The following is a 26,410-nucleotide window of genomic DNA, read 5'->3' on the forward strand; positions in this document are numbered from 1 at the left end:
ATGACTGACAACGTGCGAGGTGAGAATGAACAAATGAAAGAACAACCAGCATTGCAATCCCGAAAATTCTAGGAGCAAAGCCAAATTTATTTACTTCCTATGATTCGTCCTCTCGGACGTGAGAGATATCGATAGCAAGCTGTTCATTCCAGCAACCAAGGCTCCAGAATCAACAACTTCAGCAACGATTGGTGCATCAACACCGGCACCCACGACTCCTGCATATGCAGGTTCAGCAAGCACACCTCCTTTAACCACGACTCATTCACCGACAGCTCCTTCCGGTCCTCTCCCGGAAGTGAACCTGGGGCAAAACTGCAGCTATGCCCTCTGCGCTCCTGTCAACAGCGCATGCATTACGAAGGTGGACAACGTCCGAACCTGCGAGTGTGTGAATAAACATCTACAAATGAATTCAGCATTCTGCAAAAGGGGTACATATTATAATTCATAATTATCAATATCACCTTTATTACAGGGGCGTTTCTTCATTAATATTTTGCTTTTACTGGAGCACTGTATAAGAACCTACTAACAATGACTGACGAACAACACTTTTGTTCTTTGCTAAAAAAGTGTTTGAGTAATGTAATTGTTTTCCAAACCAACCAAAATACTTCTATTACTATACACTGGCCGATTAAGAGCAACTTTTTGACTCAATATTTTGCGGCGAGTGAAACGGTGTAGGTAGTTGACTAATGTGTTTAAACAGTCATTTTATGATGAGGCCGCCTTTATAACGCCGTAACAATAGTCCGCGCTAGTGGGTGAGTATCATGGGGTTTAACGCCGATTTGAACAACACTTCGGTTATTTCACGCTGTGTCGCCTCAGTGCTGAAATCTAGGCGATTTGGAATAAATCCCCACTACACTCGGTCTGTTGAATGCGTGTCATCGTCCATTATCATAGACGAGATGCCATAACAACCACATGAACATAGAGCAACTACATGTACACGTACAAAGGTTCATGTTTGGTTTCGTTCGGTTGTTTATTGTAACACTCAAGCTACATGACAACGCAACACTCAGATCAATGGCCCTTCCGTTTCCCCTTCCCTGTCATGGGAAAATGCCAATACTATTTCAGTCGCTTTTATTGCAAGTGTGTCTTCTTCTTCTAGCTGTGTTGTTTCATCCACATAAGTTGGGGGGCGGTGGGGTAGCCTAGTGGTTAAAGCGTTCGCTCGTCACGCCGAAGACCAGAGTTCGATTCCCCACATGGGTCCATCGTGTGAGGCCCATTTTCTGGTGTCCCCCGCCGTGATATCGCTGGAATATTGCTAAAAGCGGCGTAAAACCAAACTCACTCACTCACTCACTCCACATAAGTTGGGATCATATCTATATAGAAAACATATGTTACTAAATACAGGTGTCTATCTGTCAAAAGCCTTCTGATCGTTTAACATTATGGGTAAATGCGAATTTAATATGATCTCAATTGCTATCAAATATGAACTGCTGTTATATTCTTCAGCTCCTGATGAAGTCACCAAGGAATCCTCATTCACCTTCAATGTATCCACAGGATTTACTGGCGAAGGTACCTACCTTTGAAAGTCACTAAATCGCGGTCAGAATTTGACGCTCCATATATATTGTTCTTTGACACAAGTACAGTATTTTGGATTCGGTTAAAGTAGTTAAACGTGGAAGTTTATTATTTCTTTAGAAACATTAATACTTCAGATTTTCTACCGATGTTGAAATCATGATGCAGACATGGTATTTTTTTTTTCTTTCTAGTGGCAGCTATACCCTTTGATGGCCTCTTGGAATTCCCTCGTAATTTTTTCACCCTGACTGTTGATTTAATTCCAAGGGACGAAAATATAAAACTGACTACATCATCTGATAAAGTAACGCTCACACTCACGGCTCCCTTACAAAAGCCAACAACATCAGCTCTGACCATGATTGCTTCCACTGCGAAGCTTAGCGTCACCGACACAGACACTGTCACCATAATGGTAAACGAAGCACCAATAACACGGAACATTACGATGTTCCTGGTCCAGGGCACCAGAAGAAACACTTTGATCGCGGATGTCAGAGCGGAGGGATTTGAGTTTCAAAACGGGGCGTACACTTTCTCTATTGAATCTTCTGATGAGGCCGAACTGTTTTTCAGTGTGGATGAACACAGTGGCAGGGTGGTATGTCGAGAAGACATCATCATACAGTCAGATGAGGTAATTGCACGAGAGTACACGTTGAAGGTTGTCGCGATCGCGACATCTGGATCTGCACCCATGGATCTAATCCGGGCAAATATTTTGGTGCTCAAACATCTGTTTGAGATCGTTGTCAACGAGAACGAGAAAGCGATTATCATGCGGTACGAGCTTCAAAGTGATAGTTTCAGAATAACTACACATGATTTGCCATCTGACATCATCAACAACGATGGTGTATTTCAACTGATGTCCCCTAGAGACTACGAAGGTGACTATACAAGAAGTACCTTTTCACTGCATGTCCAGACGATCGAAACAATACCTAGGCAAACATATATTTCAGTCTCTTTGAACGTAAAAGATCTGAACGACGAACCGCCGCGGTTTCAGAAACTTTCTTATGAATTCACAATCCTTGCTGGGTCCTATGTTGGTACTATTATCGGCAGCGTGAGCAGCATCGACCCCGACACCGTTGGTGGGACACATTACAACATAGAGGGAATGTACAAAGACTTGTTTCATGTTGATCCATCAGGTACAATACAATCGAAGGTAGAGCTTGAAAAGGAACGGTTTGGAGAAAGGTTTAGTATGAGCATTGCAGCCAACGATGGACAACAGACATCTAGCTCTAAAGCCGTTGTCAATGTCAATCTGATCACTATTTACCCAGAAGCTGAAAATCTACATATAAACTTCACTGTTAAAATTCCTGAAGAGGAACCAACAGGAGGCTGGGTGACTGATGTCAAAACTGCGGGCTACAGCAAATATCGTTTCAGCAGCAAGCATGCTGGGCAGCTGTTCAACCTCAATTCAACAACGGTGAGTCATTTACATTCAGTGAGTGAGTTTAGTTTTACACCGCACTCAAAAATATTTCAGCTATATGGTGGCGGTTTGTTAATAATCGTGTCTGGACCAGACAATCCAGTGACCAAAATCATGAGCATCGATCTGCGCAACTGGGAACTGATGACATGTGTCGACCAAGTCAGCCTGACCACCAGATTCCGTTAGTCGCCTCTTATGACAAGCATAGTCGCCTTTTATGGCAAGCATGGGTTGCTGAAGGCCTATTCCACACCGGCCCTTCACGGGTCCATTTACATTCAGACACTATCGCTACTTGATCTTCTCTGGGCATTAATAATGAAATCATTCTACGTTCCAGTGCTAGGATGAACGTGACGACATCACTGGTGTAGGTAAACCATTGAAACCCGTACCTTTACCATTTCACAGTTAGTAGTCATACACATTATTCATTATATACTACCCATCATAAGTGTAAATCTAGTCACTTCTGTCAACTGTTCAAAATAGATTTTTCAAAATATTCCATACTCTTTAAAGGTACTGTTTACACATGAACTGTTGCATTATAAAACAAATTCGTCACTTTGAAAAGATCATTACCATAAGTTCAATATATGATGAAACTTGGTGAAAATTGGCGAATTCTTAACGAACCATTACAGCAACACAGCTGTTCAGTTGCAATATATTTGCACATGATGTTTGATGCATAATGTACGTGCAGTTCATCTGCATAATTTATGTACTTGGTTTAGTGGAGAAAGTCATCTTCGATGTGTGTGTGTGTGTGTGTGTGTGTGTGTGTGTGTGTGTGTGTGTGTGTGTGTGTGTGTGACGCCACACTTACATATGACTATCTTTGTCTGCCGAATCATCTTGTATACTGTATGTCAACGCAGTTAGTACGTACGCTTTTTTCACATTGTATCCTTTACACTAAGGGGGAACGAATGGGGCAGTCTTCTGAGGTGCGTTGCAGCACGTTGACCTAAAATTGAATCGAACGTAAGGTTGTCTTATTTATGGCTGAATCTATACTACATAGATTACTCTTTTTTCACAGGGACAGATAACAACAAAACGACCGCTTGACAGGGAGAGCCTTGACGCTTCGTATGCCTTCTTTGATATGCAGGCTGTCAAGGACAACGAAGATCAATGTACTCTTGTGGTAAGGACAAACCTTTGGTTGTATAGCTAGTTGAAATAGTTAAGGCATTATCTGGACTAAGTCTTAACATGCATACTTCATCATTAAAGTCACTGTGCACCAGTTCAGATCGAGATGTTTTTTAAACACTATAATACACCAGTGAGTTAACTGTAAACTTAGACAAGCTTCAGGAACATACATTAATGTGTGAATATATAGAGATTATTACATGTACGAGCATTTTATTCATGTACATTTGTGGGTAAACGGGTAAGGGTAAGCGGAAAGTGAAGGGCTGGTGAATTTGGAACCGGAAACGTATTCACTACGGTCCAGGTTTTAAGTGACCCGCGAATGTGTGTTTTGTATTACGTAAACCTAATGGGACACATGCACATGGGACACTTTGCACTCATATTGATTCAGCACAGCTTCGAGATATTTGAACATACATCTGTTCATTTTAAGATTTTCAGTTCATTCATATTTTTACCACGCGCACCAATAATACACTAGGATCAGTGTGCTATTCGATAAACAGAGCTACAGACACATCCCATAACAAATGTATATTTAATAGAATTCAGATATCATGTGCGTGTGTTTATGAAATGTTATCAGCTTGTGTTGTTATCAGAGCGTATACTACAACACTGTAGACAGTCGGACAAACTGCGGCAAGTCGATTGTTAGAACTGAAACATATGGTACGCGTCAAATTGCATCTGAAATACTGAGTCACTGATTCGGAAAATCTACCACACTTTACTGCGGCTTTCAACCTGATAATGTTGACCAATAACTTTTGCCCTTTACGTTTAGCATGTACAATTAAAATATTATGTGTTTCATATTACCACCTGTAATGTGTTACTGAGAACGAATCAATGTCACAAAACTATCTTCAGACGCTTGGGCGACTAGTCTACGAACTGCAAGATGTAAACGACAACTACCCCATGTTCAGTCGTAGGAAATACAGCGGTCAAGTTCCAGAAAACTCGCAACCTTACACCGATGTGTCCGGTATGGTAGGTAGATATTACTTTATATTTTAAGTGTATTAATTTGATACTTTAAGTGTTTAATCATATTTGTTTTTCTCTAATCAAGGTTGTAATTGGTGTATAAATATAAGCTGAAAAAGAGCCGTGCACCTTTAAAATACATATAATTGTGATAAATTCTTCTTTCTCTAGAGTTATTGCACACGTGATTGAATTTACTTAGTGCTGAGTTTCTCATCTAGTAACTGTTGAATGTAGTACGTTTGATAAGACCAAATACTTTAAAATACACCGCCATAAACGTTCAGAGTGGTGTATATCCGCGAGGGAAAGAATGAAATATATCAACATTTAACTTTCCTTCCACGTAGAAGTAATGTAACCTAAAAGGAATAATTACAATCATAGTTTATATACCGTTTCAAAAACGGATCGCAGAGCCAATGATATCTTAGCGCCATACTTTAACATACACTGAGAACAGCTATGATCTTTTTGTGGAATTCTGTTACACCCATGATTGTAATTTGGACCATGCCATTTATCTGTTTGCTCTTTTGGATATACATGAAGGCATATGACAAGATATAAGTTTCTTTTCAGATAAACCTTCACGCCTCTGACGCCGATATCGGTGAAAACGCAAGACTGACTTTTGCACTAACCGGCAGCGGAAGTGACTATTTCAAAGTCGTTAATTATACAGATAATAACGTCAAAATCATGGTGGCAAAGCCTGGTCTTGATAGAGAGCTAATGTCTTCATATCTTCTTACTCTTACAGCAACTGACAATCCGGTGAGCCCAAACGCTAGGAATAGTAATTCTACTCTCCTTAACATTACAATTTTGGATGAAAACGATAATGATCCCGTTTGTGATGGCTGGCCCACGACGTTTTACGTCCTTGAAAACGTTGGTTTCGAATTGCTTACGACCCTATCTTCCACAGACAAAGATGAAGGCCCTAATGCTGATATTATTTATAGCGTACTTGGTGGAGGGTGGACATTTTCCGTTGAACGCGAGGAAGGCAAAGTGTACAAAAACCATCCGATTGATCGCGAAAGTTTCGATGAAATACAGTTAACGTTTGAGGCAAGGGATAAGGGCATTCCTTCCAGAAGCTGTGAAAGGAACGTCACAATATACATAAATGACACCAATGACAACGCACCGGTGTTTGAAAATGGGATCAGTTATATCGTAATTAATAGACCCGAAGACCAGGATTGTTCCAAGTTAAATATAACGATTACAGCAAATGACCCTGATAAAGGACTGAACGGAACAGTTGAATATTCGCTTAACAATGCACATTTTTCTATTAACAAAGTTAGCGGGGATATTACATGTAACGAAGCTCTTGACTATGAACGCGAGAATACCCACGAGCTTGTAGTTATTGCCACCGATAAAGGCGATGAGCCAATGAGCTCTTCTCTGACCGTAGTGATTCGGGTAAAGGATATCAATGATAATGTCCCTGCTTTCTCAAAACAGTCTTACAATACCAGCATCCTAACTAGCGAATGGGTTGATGGCAAACCGATCCTTGTTCTGAAGGTGTCGGATCAGGATTCTGGACCAAACGGAGACATTGTTTTAAGCCTTAACAACTACAGTCAAATATTTAAAGTAACTTCTGGAAAGAATGGCGTACTAAGAGTTAAGGGCCATGCACCAGCGGCTGGAACAGTGTATACCTTTAACATTACTGCAACAGATAAGGGTCACCCCCAAAATACCAACACGACCCTCGTACAGGTACGTGTGGGTCAAAATGAAGACAAAAATCCCATACAGTTCAATACCACAGAATTTCAATTTGATTTGGAAGAGGAGACGAACCACACAGGAACAGTTATTGGTCAAGTGCAAGCTGAGGTATCCAAAGGAATTGCAAATTATCAATTTGTAGAAGGATACGACGAAAACGTTTGGGTGAATTCTAGCACCGGAGAAATATTTTGCGACGCCATTTTGGATAGAGAGGAAAAGCAATGGTACAAGCTGGTGGTACGGGCCTTACCGCGGTCAGGAGGTCGGGGAGGAGACGTTGCCATTGTAAGATGTAGCTTTATATTAGCTTCATGTTCTAAGAATTCAGCAGGGAAGATATGTTATATCTTTGGTCAGCAATATCCCGGACCTATCACTCCATCAAAGGATCTCTCTGTAATTATTGTCATGACGATGGGGTAGCCTAGTGGTTCAAGCGTTCGCTTGTCACGTCGAAGATCCACATGGTTACAATGTTTATAGCCCATTTCCGGTGTCTCTCGCCTTGATATAGCTGGAATATTGCTAAAACCACTGTAAAACCACTCTAACTCACTCATTCATTCTATCTGCCTACATGCCACCCTGTGTGAGGCCGGTATGCAGGCCAAACTATGCAGTATGTGCACACATTATTACACATTTTGAATGATAACACTTCCCTATTGGCAGGAAGAAACTGACAAGTTTTGAAACTTTTTTTCTTTTTCGCTACGGGTAATTGTATTAACTCACAAATGACCCATATTTATAAAATACAACCTATTGGCTTTTCTTTTCTCGAGGTTACTGTAAATGTCCGTGACATCAACGACAACCACCCGGTCTTTACGGTTCATCAAGACCAGTTGTTATTCCAAATCGCTGAAGATGCCGGCATCGGCACTTTCATAGCCAATGTAACAGCCAGTGACCCCGACGAAGGCAACAATGGAACGTTAACATACAATATCTGGAACAAGGACGAACAGACCCGTAAGTCATCTCCATATTGCAATGTGTGAAAGTGCAGTCGATGACAAGCACGAAATTACATTGATCGGCTGCAAATGTCGTACCATTCAAATCATGAAGTCCATATGTATGCCATTTGTTTTCAGAAAAATGTTGCTATTATGTTCAGATGAAATACAACCATTTAACATGTTGGTTTGTCAGTGATAAATCACTGTTTACCTTCTTTGGGTGGCATTATAGAAGTTGGGAAGTACAATGCTCACACATTTTATGGGTAACAATTGATTATATTTTGTGAGTGCAATAAGTTCTCAGCTTCAGTCAGGACCTAGACTTTCCAAACGTTAGTGGCCCTAAGAATCTCAACTTTGATAGAAGTGTTAAGAATGGGCTTAAGAAGAAGGTGGGGCTACGAATGATTCGAAAATCTAGGCCCATGAATGTAACGGTGAAGCATATCTGCAAAGTGTAAAAAGGAAATCAACACATAATTGGCAAGTTCGTAAGTAGATTAAAGCCAGTGAAACATGACAGGGAAATGGGGTGGACACCAGAGATATAAAACTCGAGGGGGCTGTTCAGACAGGAGATGCTGATTATAGGCGTTATAGGTTGTTGCTATGAAATATCCTTGATCTCCTCTCATGTGTTCATCCCATATGTTCATCTATGTCACATAAAAATATCATGCGTTTCCTACAAAAACAGCGTTGATGACATCGTCTCGGCAAAACTGTAGCCGTTTGCCACATCCGGGTTTTTTGTAAGTGTTTTGATCACATGGCTTCCTGTTTTCTACATAACCAGTCACTAGCAGACGACTGATCTTGCTGAATTTCGCTCACTATTATTTGCTATACAGGCAACTGATTTTGCATCGAACTGGGTATCCGCCCTACCGATGAAACTGTTTGTGCAGTCAGATCGCGCACGTACTTCCCCGATATAGCACTAGTAATGCACTCATGGAAATCACAAGAAAGTCGAATTTAGCTTGCTTTGGGATATTGTATTGTGATAATCAAATTCGAGTATTTCCTGAGGTGTTCTTTTAACTTTGCAGCGTTCGTAATAGAAGAACTTGACGGTGGAGTGAAGACGAGTGACAAGATAGACAGAGAGAGGACACCGAAATACACTTTGACTATTCAAGTACGTTGAATGGAATGTCATTGAACTAACATTTGTAATCATCCCTGCTTTGATTGTTTCTGACATTACTAATGTATATTCTTCTGTGAATCAGCAATTATAACACACGTATACAGTTTCGTCTTCTATGTATAGTATATCTAAAAGACATGTTACGTCATCGGGCCGTATCAGGATTCTCTGCTTGTTTAGAGCACCTGATGTAAGTACCAGAGCAGCGCAAATTGTGTTTTGCCCAAATAAAAAAAACTTCTGTCTTCATCAGGCTTTTGCTACATTTTAACAAGAACTGCTAATACCCTTTCATAAAAGCCACTGACACCATTTCTCTACAAACGATTCGTATCTTTCCGCGTCGGGGATCATCGTTGCAAACACATGCAACACACATCCAGGAAAGTCAACCTACAGCCACGACGGCATCTGGGAACATAAATAAAGCATGCGTTTAACTATATAACTACACTGTACATCTTTGATACCGACTTTGATAATGTCCTCATTTACATTCTGTTTCAACCAGAAAACGTTTCAATAACTTTCCGTGGTCTTGAGGGTTGCACCTTGATCTAATCTATTTCTACTTCAAGTGAGGTAAATGAGTAGAGAACAAGGATTATTTTATGGTTAGTGAACAATATCTAATCATCGATATCTCTATAGCCCCGACTAAATTACATTCTGACAATCCGAACAGAATTTTCTATTCATATGGTTAAGATAAAGAAAATCATTTCACACACTCGGTATTGTCATATAAACCTGCAGTGAAAGAAAACGATTTGAACAGGAAGATTAAAACGCTATGGGACTGAAATCACTGTTACTCAGGTATGATATCTATATCAAATAGACCAAAACCAAACAGCCTGAAGATTAACCTCCACCTAGCATATATGTGCAGTCTTCTCCTCAACAATTTTATGTCATGTTTAAGGCCAAGGACCGCGGGAATCCGACTCTGTCGGCTGTTACCAATGTCACAATCCTCGTACTGGACATAAACGACAATCCTCCAACATTCAGCCCAAGATCCTACACCAAGACCATTAAGGAAAATGCACCTCGCAGTACTTTGGTAAGATACCCCACAATATTCAGATTTTCAAGTATCAACTAGGGGCAGTTGTGTAGCGTAGATTCCATACACGGGATCACTTGACGCAGCCCATTTCTGACGTCAACGTACACGGCTTTGCTTTAAAGTGGATAATTTATGCTTCTAAAACTTCAGTGACACAGCATTAACCAGCATCCATGTACAGCTGTTGCACACTGTAACAAAGATTATTTTCTTCCATGGAAATTGAAGTAAAAACAGTGAGAGCTGAACTTTATGTAGGCATCATGATCACCTGCAAACATCGCTTCACTCAAAGGGTGACAATTCCTTGTATTCTGGATATTGTCATCAGGAATAAGGACTCGCAGGTCTGATAAGTTTTCAAAGTCCAATTACATTCAATTTATTACAAGATTTACAGATGTTGTGTTGAACAGGATTGACGTGATGTTTCAGCTTGACGACTCTGATGTTTTTGCTACTGATCTCGATTACAACGACAATGGCACAGTTACATACGTCAGCAAAACTACACTTGTCAGCAACACGACCATCAGCTGTCCTTTCAGTCTGACAAATAGTAGGTGTTTAAATTCTCGGTGTGTTGTTTAGTCTTTGCGTTAGTCAGTATGTCCGTGTACTGACCCAGTTACCTCAACCTGATGACGCTCTGCCACCCTTCATTCTTTACACTGGCTGCCCATTCACAACACTTAAATTTGCGTTTAATGCAAGCTTCTGTGTCTCACTTTCCGCTGTCTGTCTGGATCTGTCCCTTCGTATCTGCCCCAGTCCTTCACACATCACCGCCCATCTCGCTCTCTCCGTTCTCAGGACAAACGCCTCCTCGATATCCGGTATTTTCGCATGCAGTCCTCACCATTTGGACCCTGCTATCTCAGTATCTACGTGACTTTCTACTTTTAAATCCTTACTTAAGATGAGCTTCTTCAGAATAGCCTGTCAAACGATAATTCACTGAATTGTGTCCCATGTATCTCCGGTCTTTTATTCTCTCTTTGTGTCTGTTTTCTTTATACTTCTATGGCTTGCGCTTTGAGCACGTCATACATGGAAATAGCGCACTATAAGCATGTTATTGCTAGTTATTTTTACAGATTGAAGATAGTATGCAGCAGAAACGGTTCGGGCGATCCTGGCACAGCGAATGGGACTTCTCCCCGGAAACACTGCCTAGTCGAACCCACCAAGAACTTACCGGAAACTTTTATTACTAATAGTATGATTTACAGATTAAGATAAAAATGCAACAGAGTGGGTTCGGGTGATCCTAGCGTAGTCAGGCCGGTAAGGCGTATCTTCAGCTCAGGGCCCTTGCCCCTTCTACACACAGCCCAGACAGAGAACGGGACCTCTCTCAGAAAACGCTGCCTAGTCGAACCCACCAAGAACAAAGAAGGCTCCCCAACACTACAGCCTTCTGCATTACCCAGAGTGTCAGAAAGAGAACCAGCACACTCTCAAGAGATCAGTAGGTATCAAGCCAATTCTTCTTTGGCCTATTCCATAGAGGTTTCAAAGCATCGTTTTCCATGACGCCCTGGACATGTTCAGGGTCGTACCATGAATGGACCTCAGAGTCAAAGCCACAAGCATGGCACAGACGGCAGCAGAAACAGCAAGCCATGCCATGATGTCGTTTAAGATATGCTATTTTTGTGAAGATAGGAACAAGGTGTTGGAAAGTCTAAATTCTATGCACAATCGACGTTTCTTGCAAATGTTTTCTTCTAGAATCACATTTAGGCGATGCCGAGAGGAAGTGAGCAACAAACAGGAAGCCATCAGTTTCACATTTGAGACCAGCCGACTTCATCCAGGCGAAGGATTCGGTTGGGTTGCTGCTGTTTTGTTCCACACAGTGCATGTACACACGATACAATGGTTTGTCAGAAGGCTTGTCCAAAAATGAGCACACTGGGTGAACAACTTTATCTGGTTGACTCCCATCGCTGTACTGTCCAGCAATACATCACCATCAACAAAATCCAATTCACACAATACACAATAAAATTAAATTCTATCATGAAGAGAGTCCACATTAATCAAACCCCGACCTCCATATTTTATTGGCATATATAGACAATTAAGAGAGGAACGAGGGTGGTGAGCTCTGTTATCAGACATGATCCTTCTGGTCAGGCGGCCAAGACTCTGGAAATCTTGTTTTGTCCAATCAGTTATTCCAAAGGAATAGGAGAGGGCTGGCTTAACGAAAGTGTTGGTGGCTTCGATCTTGTTTCGAGCATTTAGCTCTGAGCTCCAGATTTTCTTTAAGCAAGATTTGTACTCGGTCCGAAGTTTATCTTGAATCTGGGCATTCTGTAACATGTCTCGCACTTGCATTCCAAGATAGGCGTTGGCCTGATGTTCCAGAAGATGCTCAATAACTTCTAATTTGACCGATCCCTTCTAATTTGACCGATCCATCATTAGTTACCTTAGCGAGTTTCAGATGAAGAGTATTACATTTGTCGAGTCCAAATGCCCTGCCAATATCATTATATACAGACTGGAAAAGGGAAGCCTCTTCTTTCAAATTGGTATTTCCTTTGGAGAAAGGAGCTCGATGTCATCCAAGTAAAGAAGATGGATGAGAGGTGTTAGGAATCTGTGCAGGGAATGTCCTGGATGGTAGCCCTCTTCTTTATTAAACAGATAGCTCAAATGACTTAAAAGACGGTCAAAAAAGCCAAAGGACTAAAGGGATCCCCCTGTAATATTCCCCTTTTGGTGGGAATACATTCCTAAGTCTGCACCTGCCCTTTCCAGTACATCTCAAGCTTAGTCGACCAGCAGTTCATTAAAATGAGTGAGTGAGTTTGGTCTGGAAATAATTACGTTTGGACCAGACAATCCAGTGACCAACTGCATAAGCATCGATAAGCGAATTTGGGAACCGATGACATGTGTCAGCCAAGTCAGCGAGGATGACCACCCGATCCCGTTAGGCGTCGCACAACAAGCATCGTCGCCTTTTATGGCAAGCATGAGTTGCTGAAGGCATATTCTACCCCGGACCTTCACTGGTCCAACTCATTAAAGACTTGAGTAAATCAAGTAGTCGCCCAGGGAGCTCAATACAGTGAAGAGACTTCAGCCCTGCTAACCAGGAAGAGGATGGTCATCATCCTGAACTACTCAAGTCCATATCCCAAGCACTCTTTATCAACTCCTTCATACAACAGTGAACCTGCAATGAGAGTATCCACACTGAAAGAACACATTGTCAGATATTTGCATCTCCTGTGGACGCGAAATATGCAACATTCATAATCTGAAACGTGGGAAGGTAGAAAGAGGATAGGATAGTATTTGTGGTAAAGATTAATGACTATCGCGTGGGAGATTAGAGACAGATTCCAACTTAGCTGGTCCCAACCAGCCACTTAGTGCCAGGACCTCCCAGACCCTCTTTGTTGCATTTATGTTTTTTATCTGTGTGATGATAATATCAATGATGACTCTGATGAATTTGTACTTTTGTCAAACTTGATTTAACAGAACCACAACTAATAGTCACCTCAATATGTATATTGTATTATTATCAATTACGATTCACAGCTCAGTCAGTAACACAAGGACATATGTAACATATTACGAGTGTTTATATGATATTTTACTATGTACATGTGAATGGTTATTTTAAGAATATAACCAACCAACCAACGAAGTGATAGGCGTGATGGCTGTTCACGACGACATCGACTACGAGACGACCCCTGTGTATGAGTGCTACGTGACCGCGGTGGATATGAGTCGCTGCTCTGGTGATGAATGCAGGTCTCGCCTAACAGGGACAGCAACCGTTACTGTCAACGTCCTAGATGTCAACGACAACACACCAGCTTTCGAAGGAGCACCGTACAACGCCAACGTGACACGGGACAGCCCGATCGAGTTCCTTGTTACTGACGTCATCAAAGCCTCAGATAACGATTCAGAGGACGGCAATGGCATAGTCCGCTACAACATCACAGATGGTAGTGGTGAGTATATACCCGCTACGAACACCTGAAACAAAGACAGGGGGCACAGTGAGGTACCTCGATCACAGGAATAGTTATATACAGTATCTTTGAAATGGTTGGTTGGTATTTAACATAGCATCCTGCAGTATTCCAACTATATGACGGGGGATCTGTAAATAATAGAGTCGAGGCAACTGCATGAACATCGATCTACTGGAGACCACTTCTAACTGGCATATTCACGGGTCTTTGAAACCGGTACCAAATCAGTGGAAATAATACATTCAGTATAGTTGTCAGTGAACGTGTAAAAAGTACCAAACAATGTTTGCACATTTACAGTGAAACATTTGCTCAAATATTTTATGCATACATACTAATTCATCGTCACGGATTTCAGTGAAATCAGAACAATTACTGCTAGCGATTGACGAACGACGAAGTAAAATACGACCAGAAAGTGGTCAAGAGCACACGTTTTTATATGTAGCTGACGCTATTTACTTAAAAACGAAAAACATTTTAAAAATCATTATTATCTCTAAGTGAATGTAGCTTTCGAGCCAGTTGTTATCGGAACCCAGTTCGACGGATGAACTGTGCACAGAATTCTTTAACAGTTTTATAAGCAAATAATAATAATCTAGGTTGACCTGGCGACAAAGATCGCTATTTTGACATATACACCAACGATTACTCAATTCAACCATATTCTCATTTTTTGCAGGGTCAACTTTCTTCAGGATAAACCCCACGAGCGGCGATTTGTATATCTTGAAGGACTTGTCCAGTCTTGACCAAGACTCTGTTACACTCACAGTTGAAGCTCGCGACAGTCCAATCAATGACGAACAACTCAAGGAGTTGACAACGGTATTTCAATGAGAACGTTCAGATTGTGCAGATATAAAGATACAAGAACAGCGAATAGTATATATCAACCAATATCAACCATATCAATCAATTTTGGTATGACTATCTTTTTTCAACCAGGGTATCAGATAACGGTATTGCAGTGAGAACGTTCAGATTGCGCAGATATAAAGATACAAGAACAGCGAATAGTATATATTAACCAATATCAATGATATCATTGACAATCAATTTCATTTACCTCTTAATTTGGTATGGCTATCTTTTTTCAACACAGCGTAACAGATCTAATTACGATGAAATAAAACGGAGGAAATATACATTTTATGTAAGTTAAGACAAATTTAAAGCTTCAATGTATTGAATATATTTTGACTATAGATCACCATAGAAATACTAGACGACAATCCTCGACCGTGGTTTCCAAAGGCTCAGACCATGCAGGTCAGGGAAGAGGCGAGCCCTGACGGAACTAGTCTGAGCATGACGGCTTCAGATCGAAAACAAGGGAAGGTTACTATCTGCAACTGTACTTACGAGTTGACGTCAGGTATATCTTTTTAACCGAAACTTTCATTATTTTTTATGTTCGTGACAAAACAAAACGATCAAAGCTTTTCTTTTCAATGTGATTACATTAGGTTGCCTATAGTTATACTCGGTTTTCTCGCGCCGCAGTATGGGCTTTCGAGTGCCAGTGTGTAGGTTTTGCCATGCGTTCCCCTGTTCAACGCTGTGTTTATATGTCCCTTTTGTTTTTTGGTTTGGGTGTTTTGGTTTAAGAAGTAGGATACTGCAGTTTGTGCGCAAATCGTATGTGACAGTATTTATGTTACGCAGTTATTAATATTATTGTTATTAAAAATCAATCTAGAATGAATTCACTATATGAAGACAAATATATTATACAAAATCTTGTTATTATAAAAGTGCTGTTTCCTAATTCTGAACAAGACTATCCAATGATTGATAGCATGAGTTTCGACCTACACTCATGGGATAAGATGACCAACCAAGTCAGCGTGCCTGGCCGTCCGTTACCGTTTGTAACCTCCACCGACAAGCCTTGGTTGCTGAGGATTAATTCTTACCTGGATCTTCACTTGTCGTGAATGAATGAAGTTGATTGTTCTATATGTCATCTATGTCACTTGTGATGAACTGCCTTGGGAAGTCATCCCTGTGCTTGACTGAATGGTCTCAATCCCTCAACATGGTACCTTGTTTTGTTTGCATATCTTATATTTCCAGATATTTCCAGTTCGTTTTTTATCAACAAGACAACGGGAGATTTTACACAGTCTGCAAAGGTAAACAGAGAATCTACCGGAAGTACATTTAAAATAGAGGTAAAGGCTTCTGACGACGGTGACCCACCCAAGACCGCGACTGCATTCGTCACCATCAACGTGATCGACATCAATGACAACAGACCATATTTTAACAAAACATTACGGTCGCAAACGTTTTCCGTTGCCCAGGTAGGTACTCGTTCAGGTGGAATTCAGTGAAAGAAAGGTGGACTTCAGCTGATGAAGCAGTGTTTAATCGTAAAACTGTTGTTCATGTAATATTTTACTCGACCCTAGTATTCTGGTTTGTTTCAAAGTAATAACTGTAACCCTACATCACTTTGATGTATATTAGGTTAATCAGGGGTGGGAAGCAGGGCAATCTACCTCTCAAACAGGCTGTATACACAATGAACTGTTCATTTATTGACCCATTTAAATCACCCTAACAAACTATTTATACTATCAAAAAAATGAAACGCCTAGACGAGAAATCTGTCGAAAATGTTGTATTTTCAAATATGTGTAACCCGTCCACAAATAGTCTTTCGTGCATGAAACTGCACACCAATTTAGGAGACGGTAATGTCTATACAACCAAGTGGATACGTTTAGGTAACGGAGACGTTGAACGGGTTCCCTGGCTCTCAGACCAATCTCTTTCAACCTGTTCCGTACAGTTTGATCCGATATCCTCTGAAGTCCAGCCACCCTGGCTGCTGTGCTCTCACCCGTAGCAGTGCGATCACGCAGCTGTAGTACCCGGATGTATCGATCTTGGACTGCAATGGTAACTCGAGGTCTGATTGTTCGGGGACGGTCATTTTCTATACCTGTTTGGCTCCAATGAGCTGCAGGCCATGATATCCTGTTCAGACTAACATTCAGACGCCTGGCAGCAGAAGATTGGTAATCTCCAGTATGCAATATTCTTTCAATGGCGATGTTCCGTGTCGCAGAGTCAAGGCATGGCGTAGTGATTTGACCCTGAGGCTCCTTCAAAACGAATGCCAATTTCTGAACGTAATCTGGCTAATTATTACCAGTGGGTGAATGCTCTTTGCTACACAATTTCAGATGGGAGTTGATTTCTGTTACGTTGTCTCATCAAAATCAATATTTTCAGGTAAAATCGAGTGTCTACTTGTGCAGTTGTGTAAAATCATGTTGCATATTTTGACCATTTTTTAAACACATTAGGTAATTATAATAGATATTCAAAATAATACTCGCCTATGCGTTTCGTTTTTGGAAAGTATACATGGGACATGACTCAGCTCGGACTCATAGAAATCAATTGGATGCTCATTAATATTAATTGCCTCCTGCCAATTTTGGGATGGTTGACTAGCCTTATGGGGTTCATTTCTGGTGTCTGAAATAATGGTAAAATCTGCGTAAAATCCAACTCACCCACTCGCTCTGATAATGTCCTCATTTCATACAGGTCATTGTTCAGTGTATCTGGTATGTGAATAGTCACTATGGCCACACACACTGGACAAGAACAAGAAATAATGTGTAATCGAAGAAATTTTAACTTCTAACTAAGTTTTACGCTACAAAGTCCAATATATGAATTTATGAATATCACATTCTTAAGTTAAAACACAAACTGTTTTCAGACTGCTCCTATTGGTAGCCTGATTGGCCGCGTAGTGAGTATCGATGAGGATGAAGATCACAATTCCATCACAATCTATGAAACCCTTATAATCGATGAGAGGATAATACTTCATGAAAATGGCACCATCGTTGTCAACAAATCCCTCATCAACCACGAGGAGGAGAATTATAAAATCGAGGTAGATATACATGACAAAGTTTGGTTAAGCACAATATGTGTTATCTCAGACAAGATCCATACTCACCCCAGCCATTTCGCCAATGTCCAATATAATAGCTCAATACACCCGACCTGACAATCTGTATTTTGATTGTGTGACAGTGAAGATGTAATTTCCTTTTCTCTTGTTAACTTTCTGATAGACTTATGACGGTTCCGGTACGAGGTGATCGAGTGATCAGGCGCGGTTGATATATATATCATCGTTTCCCAGTAGATCGATGCCGGTGATCTCAATCACAACATTATCTGGCCCAGACTCGACGAATGAGTCATATAACTGCACATTGTCCGGTCAGTGACATCTGTGTTTGTGTAAAACCAACTGATATCATTTTCACTTTCACTTCCACTTCCACTTCCACATACCTATGAGAGTAATATGTCAGACCGACTTTTTTTAAAACGATCCTTGTTAGTATTGATTGACCCATGGTTAACCCACGTGATCTGGTGGTAATCCTCGCTAACTTGGTTGACATACATGCTGGATTATCTGGTCCAGACTCGATTAATTACAGACCGCCACCATTCTACTGGAATGCTGCTGAGTGAGTCGTACAACTAAACTCAGTCACTAGAAGGTGAAGGCCTATGTGAAAATAAAAGGCATAAGTATCATTCCTTTAATTAGATCTGACCAACAGTTACGTCCTTCTTCACGAACTATGTTTTAATCTATTATGTGTTAAAAAGCACTATTAAATGATTGATATAATACAGTAATATCAAACATACGTCTTATGATTGTGCAGTTTTCAGTGAGTGCGAGGGACAGTCCCCCCCTCCAGTGGTCATCAGATACGTCTGAGAATTACCAATCTACCCTGGTGATGATATCCGTTAATTACAGTGACCCGAATGAACACCCTCCTACATTTATTAAAGGTATTCTTCTTGAAAAATAAACACGGTTACAATTTATCATATTTGTGATTCAGTTCTTTTTATTGTACCATTAAAAGTCATATGTGAAGGAATGCTTGTGGAACGTTCGTGTTAAACATCTTATGTTCGGCATGGTAAATTGATATTATTGATAGTGCTTCTCATCACTGTAGGGGCGGTGAGGTGACATAGTGGTTCACTGGCTCGTCATGCCGAATACCCGGGTTCGATTCACCACATGGGTGCTATAAGTGAAGCCCATTTCTAAGTCCCCGGCTGTGATATTGCTGGAATATTGCTCCAAGAGGCGTAAAACCACCTCACTCAGTCATAATTACTTTACTCCTTTGCCAGCTCAGTACAACACACAAGTACAATTTACAAGTCGGAGAGGAACCGAGATCAAACCAGCTGACTTCAAAGCTTTTGATAAAGACGGGGACAACATATCCTATGCCATAACACACGGAAACATCAGAGTAAGATTTTTATGTATTGGTGAGTAGGGGAGCCATGCCTTGACTTCTAGTGACCTGTTCCCATGATTTCACCTTTATTTTACATTAAATACCATGTGGGATAATCTGTTTCGTGGATAAGCTGTTGGATAAGCACGATTGGTTATCTGACGTTACAGGACTTTTTCATTTTACGTAAACGTGCATGCAAACACGAATGAGATATTCATAAGAAATATCTGACATCAGATATGTATTACTGAGGCGTCAATTTTCTGAATACTCTCTACGCAATGAATTCATTGTCAATCTGAAATTCATAAACCAGACTCATACTTGTGAAACGAGAGTGAAAATAGAAAGAAATATATCATGAGAGTATCTGTTTATCTATTTCAGGATATCATCGCCATCTCCGCGGAGTCTGGGCTGATGAAACTCCAATATGATCTGGACAGCACAATCGATGAACTCATCAATTTGACAGTCACAGCAACAGACAATGCCCTCTATCCGAAAACAGGGTAATAACACGTTGTGGTACACTCGGGGTGGCTGATGTTACACCATACGCCTGGGTGGTACAATTTGACTGGGTCTCACTGCTCTTACACCATACACTCACGTAGTACAGTTTGATTCGGTGTGACTTCTTTTACAGCGCTCACTCAGTACAGTTTGACTGGGCGTGACTTCTGTTACAGCTCACACTCAGGTACAGTTTAACTGGGCGTGATTTCTGTTACAGCGCACACTCAGGTAGTACAGTTTGACTGGGCGTGACTTCTGTTACAGCTCACACTCAGGTAGTACAGTTTAACTGGGCGTGACTTCTGTTACAGCATTGACTCAGGTAGTGCAGTTTGACTGGACGTGACTTCTGTTACAGCGCACATGCAGGTAGTACAGTTTAACGGGGCGTGACTTCTGTTACAGCGCTCACTCAGGTAGTACAGTTTGACTGGACGTGACTTCTGTTACAGCTCACACTCAGGTGGTACAATTTAACTGGACGTGACGTCTGTTACAGCGCACATGTCGTAGAAGTATTGATCAGATCCACTTGTATCAGCGTGTCAATCAATTAATCAATTCTTTATACAAGTATGAATGCCACTGGGCCCATATTCAGCAAATATACTACAAATATAACAGAGAGTTGTATATAAATGTGGGTATTTATATAAACATATTCCACATGTTTCTTAAAGTAAAACATATTTGCTGATAGGTTTTCAGGTACACATTTCCATCAAATTTCATCTTTAAATCGACATATAAACGCAAAGTGATATTCGTTCCCAAGACCATTCCATATGTCATGGATATGTTTAACACTGCGCTTAACCAGTTCAAGAACCAAGGGAAGTTAGCCGTTTGTTTCAGCACATGTCAAGTGTTGATCATGCTGAAGGACATGGAAGACACGCAGTGTATCCCACAGAAGGAGTACAGTCAGCTGGGGAAGGACAGCGAGCTGAAGACAACGTTCATGACTCTGTTTGGCGTAATGACTGCTCTTTTAGTCCTTGCCGTAATCACAGTCTTGTTCAGCTGTTACAAGTACGTCCTAGACATGATACAAACGTTTTCATCTCGACTAAAACCACCGTCCATTGTACCGTTTCGATTCTATCATAGGCATATGTTTGTGATTCACTATCAAATAATGATGACACCGGGTGCTCGCGATAAGTCTGCGCACCCTACCCAACCAGTGGCACCCGACGTAAATTAAATACATGCAAACGCTAGCCAGTTCTTCTGAAAAGGTAGTAATTATTATGGAACTGATGCGTCAAAGTTCAACCTTAATAATGGGACAGTTAATGTCACATTAGTAGCAAGTTATCGCATCTTCGTAAAGCAATCTTCTTTCGATTCCATCCTGTTTTTTGTGTCAAAGCAGAACTTAATACACACTCAATTTCAAATATCTCCATTTCAACAGAGAGCATTCTTCTCGTAACAAGTAAAATAGGATCTAGATTTCAGAATTTCACACAAAGTGATCGACCGAATCTGGGTCATCAGTATTGGCACACAAATTCAGTGAGACATTATCTAGATTTGCTTTGTGCTTGGTGTCCACCTGTACTTTGGGAAGGGCGTATTTCTTGAGCGATTGGTAGATGACCTTGATTGCTATTTGCGATAGGTACAGGAAATATTCCGGGCATTCACGGGCGTTTCTCGAACATCTGGTGTTTTTTTTCAGATTTTTAAAGTTTACGATAGCATTTAAGCGACGCTTAAAGATGTCTAATGCGCTGGGGTTTTTTCACCAGTGTTGTTTTATAATACTCACTTCTGTTATCACATGGGTAGGTGGCATCGTGGCAAACAGCGGTTGGTGTGAAACAGTTAAACCAATGTTTCGTTGTACGCTATGTTGTTACACATTTTGTTTCACATGCTCAGGTTTGATGCAGGCACTGACGTTTTATTATAAACACGGTTTAAAATCGCAAACTGTCATTTTTGTTATAATATAGTGCCGAACTACATTACGCAGGTATGTTTTATAGAGGGCGTCCCAGTTTCATAAGATGCCTGAACGTAACAGTACATTCGAGCACACCGTTTCTTTTACAAAATCTGCTTTTCTGCATGAGATTTATGTTTCATTGACACAAATTAATATATTTCACCTACCAGCATGTAATCACGTACAATATCCGTTCTTATCAGGTGGTGCGTTTCATCGAAGGCTGTTGAGCAGTACAAGCAAAAAAACAACAGGTACAGTTTGGTCGACAAGGAACGCCAATCAAAACCTGGTGAAAATTACGAAGGATTGCAAGCATATGTCCAGGAACCACAGCATGATTACCGACACCATGAAACAATAGACTTTGTAAGTTTAGAACTGTATCACATGCACTTATTCTAAGCTTTCCTGTTTGCACCTTCTCTCGTTTGTTTGTCACGCGTTTCCTGCCATCAGTTATGCGATAACGGTATTGTTTGGTGCAGTATCACACATGTTGTTTGATATTGTCGTTTCAGTCTTCGCCAGATGGCGTTATAAATCCTGCATACATACGAGCTGCGACTGGTAGGAACCTTCGTGGACGGTATGCTCTCATTATAGACTTTGTTATACGTGTTGGCTTATTCTCATTAGACCTAGCTCTACTACTGGGTCCCCATGCTTGATAACGCCGTTTCGAGAATAGCTAAAATACATCAGTAGTACGCAACCTGTCAGTTAACACCTTGAGTTAGTGAGTTAGTTTCCCCTTATATCGCTTACACCACTGCGGTAAAGTAACGTAAAATGAAGAGCCTTTATCATTCTGTTGAGCAAGACATAGTCATAACTAAGTAAGGGTCATAATTTAGGCGAAGCTTGGATTCGAACCCAGGATCATTACATCCCTTTAGATCACCGTACTATCCAGACTTTTACCACGCTGACAGATGCACTCCAAGTAATGTCATAGTTGTTTCATCGGGTTTAAAGTGGGCTAATTGAAAGCCCTATGGAGAACCTGTAAATTGTGACTGCATGGACAGTATGCCTTATGTTGATGTGTGCAGTATAGCACCTTCAAAGGGTGATTGCTTTTAGCATTGGTCCAAATTTTGCTCTGAAGTACGACCATTATGTTTCATTGCAAAAAAAAATGTTTCAAAGGTTAAGTCGATGAGTTCAAGTAACACCCCTTTCAGCACGTGACTCACACAAGATGGCAACACCTCTTTCAGCATGTCACACACAACATGACAACATCTCTTTCAGCATGTCACTTACGCAAGATTGCAACTCCTCTTTAAGCGTGTTACCCACATAAGATGGCAACACCTCTGTGAGCATGTCGCTCACACAAGATGGCAAAACCTGTTTTAGCCTGTTACTCACACAACACGGTAACGCCTCTCTTAGCTTGTAGCTCACACAAAATGGCAACACCTCTTTCAGCATGTTACTTACTCAAGATGGCAACGCAACACCTCTTTCAGCTTGTAATTTACACAAGATGACAACACCTTTTTAGCAGGTCACTCATACAAATAGCAACAGCTCTTTCAGCTTGTCAATCTCCCAAATGGCAGCATCTCTTTCAGCATATCACTCGCACAAGATGACCACACCTCTTTGAGCATGTCTCACAAGATGGCGATCATATAACTCAGAACTCGTCTAAATGTTGGTGTTTTTTTTTTCCGAACGCAGATGATACCATAGCTCATGCTGACTGCCCAGTTCCTATCAACCAAAGATATCCCTCCGTTGTGCTTACGTTAGTCGTGGCGAGACTCGGCAGATTATCCCTATTTTCCTTATGTTAAAGTGTGTGACATCTGTTTATATAGGCCTTTTTACAGTCAGGTGTGTGATATCTGCTTGTCCTATTATATCTTATAGCCAGGTTTGTGATATCTGCTTACCCTATGATATCTTACAGCCAGGTGTGTGATATCTGCTTATCCTATTATATCTTACAGCCAGGTGTGTGATATCTGCTTATCCTATTATATCTTACAGCCAGGTGTGCAGGCCTCCTTCGGGTCCGGTGCAGGGTGACGACAAGCCAGCGGTAGATACAGACACTGTGGAACTCGAATATGTGTCTCCACAACACAGGGAATACAATAGTTAAGTGGGAACATAAAGTGAGATAATGGAAACGAATTTACGCCGCTTTTGACAATATTTCAGTATTCATGAACCTCAGAAAAGAACGCAAAGAGGGACGAGGTAGTCGAGTATGCAATTTGCAAAGAACACGGCGACTAACATCAAGAGGACACAACAGTTAGTTAAAATCTAACAATATGGGGACACAATAGTTGAAAACTAACTTTAAGAGGACACAATGATGAAAATATCATCAAGAAGACATGCACAGTTAATGGAATAGTAACAGGACATGTTCGTTAAAAGGGACATCAAGAGGACGCAATAACTGAAGAGTATCTACTGTTAGACACATATTAGATGACCCTACGCACTAAACGCATTTTTGACAAGAGAGGCGGTACAACGAATTGGGCGAGTACTCTTGGCTGCTACAGGTAGCTTGACGATTATGCACGTGCAATACATGCTAACCGTGACATGAAATCAACACCGCATATTCCTTCGAATGATAAGACTGCAATTTCAGGCATGAGATACTGATATTCCACGCTAACCTTTAGTTAAGACGAAGACAAATAGATGATTGGGGCATTGACAAGCATTTTAGATAATCAACAATTTTGTTAAAAAAAAACCAGGACAATGTCATTTGCTTCGTGAAATGGATCGGTGGTCCTAAACATATTTGCTCAGTATATTGTGTTGATTCAATTCGATGGGATTGTACCTGTTCCCAAATCGAGTGTGCTATAACAATTCATGCGTGAAACGCACGGGTGAAATGAGCTTCTCGATATTTATCAGACAACCTGCCTCCCTCTTCTTTCAAGTTCTGTAGGGCGTTCCCAAGTATGCAAATTGGGGTCATTTGTCAGGTCGTGGATCATCTTATATGACTCTGTTTACCAGTAAAAGGGGACACAGTAACTGAAAGTATCATCAAGAGGACACAATGGTTGAAAAGTATCATTTCTCCACATTATTTTCATTGTCCTTTTTAATACATGCAGTTTATGATTTGTCACATGTTATGATGCATTTTAACAGAGCTGTGATGTTGCAGTCTTCCGGGTTGAACAGTACTTCAGAAACCCATTCTTGCCATAAAAGGCGATTGTGCTTGTCGTAAGAGGCGACTAACGGGTGGTCAGGCTCGCTGACTTGGTTCACACATGTCATCGATTCCCAAATGCGCTTATCAATGATCATGCTGTTGATCACTGGATTGCCTGTTCCAGACTCGTTTACGTTTACTAACACCCCGCCGTTATATCGCTGGAATATTGTTGAGTGCGGCGTAAAACAAACTCACTCATTCGTATGAGTGTTCTTATAATATAATATAAGAATATATATAAGAACACGTATGAGTGAGTGAGTGACCCATATGACCCACTTATAGTCCTGTAGTCCGGCTGTGTAAGACCTGACGTTGTAGACAATGCCATGTGGTTGTTGTTGGAAACAAGGCAACACAACTGGTCTCAAAAGTTCATCAATGTATCTAAGAGCATTCAGGATGCCATGAATAGTCCCGTTTTTTGAGATTGCGCCACATCACTCCAAACATCACGCTAACGGCGCCCAACGGTCAGACTTCCTGAACCGTTCACCTACTCGTCTGTCAACACGATCCCGACTCTCATTACTTGTACAGATCCAACTTAACCTCGTCGGTGAACATGGCACGTCGCCAATCATGTGTCTGGCAACGTCAAACCCACCAGGCCTATGTCAGTCGACGACGTCAGTTTTAAGGAGTCAGATGCACTCCGCGTTACGGTCGACGTGCTCGAATACCATTTTTTTACTTTTGGGAATTCTTTTGAGCACTAGTTTATAAATTTTCTTTGTAAGCAGTGTGTATATGTATTGTATATTATATATCTGGCAATATGCAATGAAGTCTGCTTAATAAGAGTAGTTGTGTGGTAACTGTAGTGTTGGATCCGTATGGACTGCATGCGGAATTCCATATATGGTTAAGTACATATAGTGATTAATAAATACACACAAATAATATCTTCGAAAACCCACACAAGCCCGTTTACGTACCGAAACATCTGTTTTAAAGAATAATCGCATGGGAAATTCTCTCTGGCTACGATATTTCATATTTATGATTGGATGCTTTTATGTATATATGTATATATTTTGTGCATTGTACGATACATGTTGTTTTTATTTACTGAATGATGCTGTGTATATGGTCGGATATTTGGTATATATCTGAAACATACCTTATATGCAGGATCCGCATCTAACAAAATCGTTTCAGTAATAAAGACTAGTGATCAACAAGATGAGTTTAGACGCAAACAGTTATCAATAAACGTTTATAAATCAGCTCGT

At 40.8% G+C, this 26,410-nt stretch overlaps 1 protein-coding gene across 1 annotated transcript; it reads left to right on the forward strand.

The window, feature by feature from the left end:
- LOC137297855 (protocadherin Fat 4-like) lies at positions 1 to 26,404 on the forward strand. The gene is made up of 23 exons (XM_067829818.1): positions 1 to 19; positions 276 to 434; positions 1,486 to 1,551; positions 1,755 to 3,013; positions 4,071 to 4,178; positions 5,069 to 5,191; positions 5,771 to 7,234; positions 7,735 to 7,924; positions 8,970 to 9,058; positions 9,996 to 10,136; positions 10,578 to 10,701; positions 13,793 to 14,131; positions 14,841 to 14,986; positions 15,368 to 15,536; positions 16,238 to 16,467; positions 17,904 to 18,083; positions 18,880 to 19,012; positions 19,367 to 19,491; positions 19,870 to 19,994; positions 20,857 to 21,033; positions 22,162 to 22,327; positions 22,480 to 22,547; positions 23,963 to 26,404. Exons 1-23 carry the CDS (start codon positions 1 to 3, stop codon positions 24,075 to 24,077), a joined length of 5,715 nt encoding a protein of 1,904 aa, XP_067685919.1. The 3' UTR covers positions 24,078 to 26,404.
- Positions 26,405 to 26,410: the final 6 nt, after the last annotated feature.

The sequence above is a fragment of the Haliotis asinina genome, chromosome 10 (assembly GCF_037392515.1).
Source record: "Haliotis asinina isolate JCU_RB_2024 chromosome 10, JCU_Hal_asi_v2, whole genome shotgun sequence".
NCBI classification, from domain to species: Eukaryota; Metazoa; Mollusca; class Gastropoda; order Lepetellida; family Haliotidae; genus Haliotis; species Haliotis asinina.

Excerpts from the sequence above, each read along its gene's own strand:
- LOC137297855 (XM_067829818.1), top strand. Across the intron at positions 16,468-17,903 it reads AAACGTTTTCCGTTGCCCAG|ACTGCTCCTATTGGTAGCCT; the intron begins GTAGGTACTCGT and ends AACTGTTTTCAG. Across the intron at positions 22,548-23,962 it reads GGTAGGAACCTTCGTGGACG|CCAGGTGTGCAGGCCTCCTT; the intron begins GTATGCTCTCAT and ends TATATCTTACAG.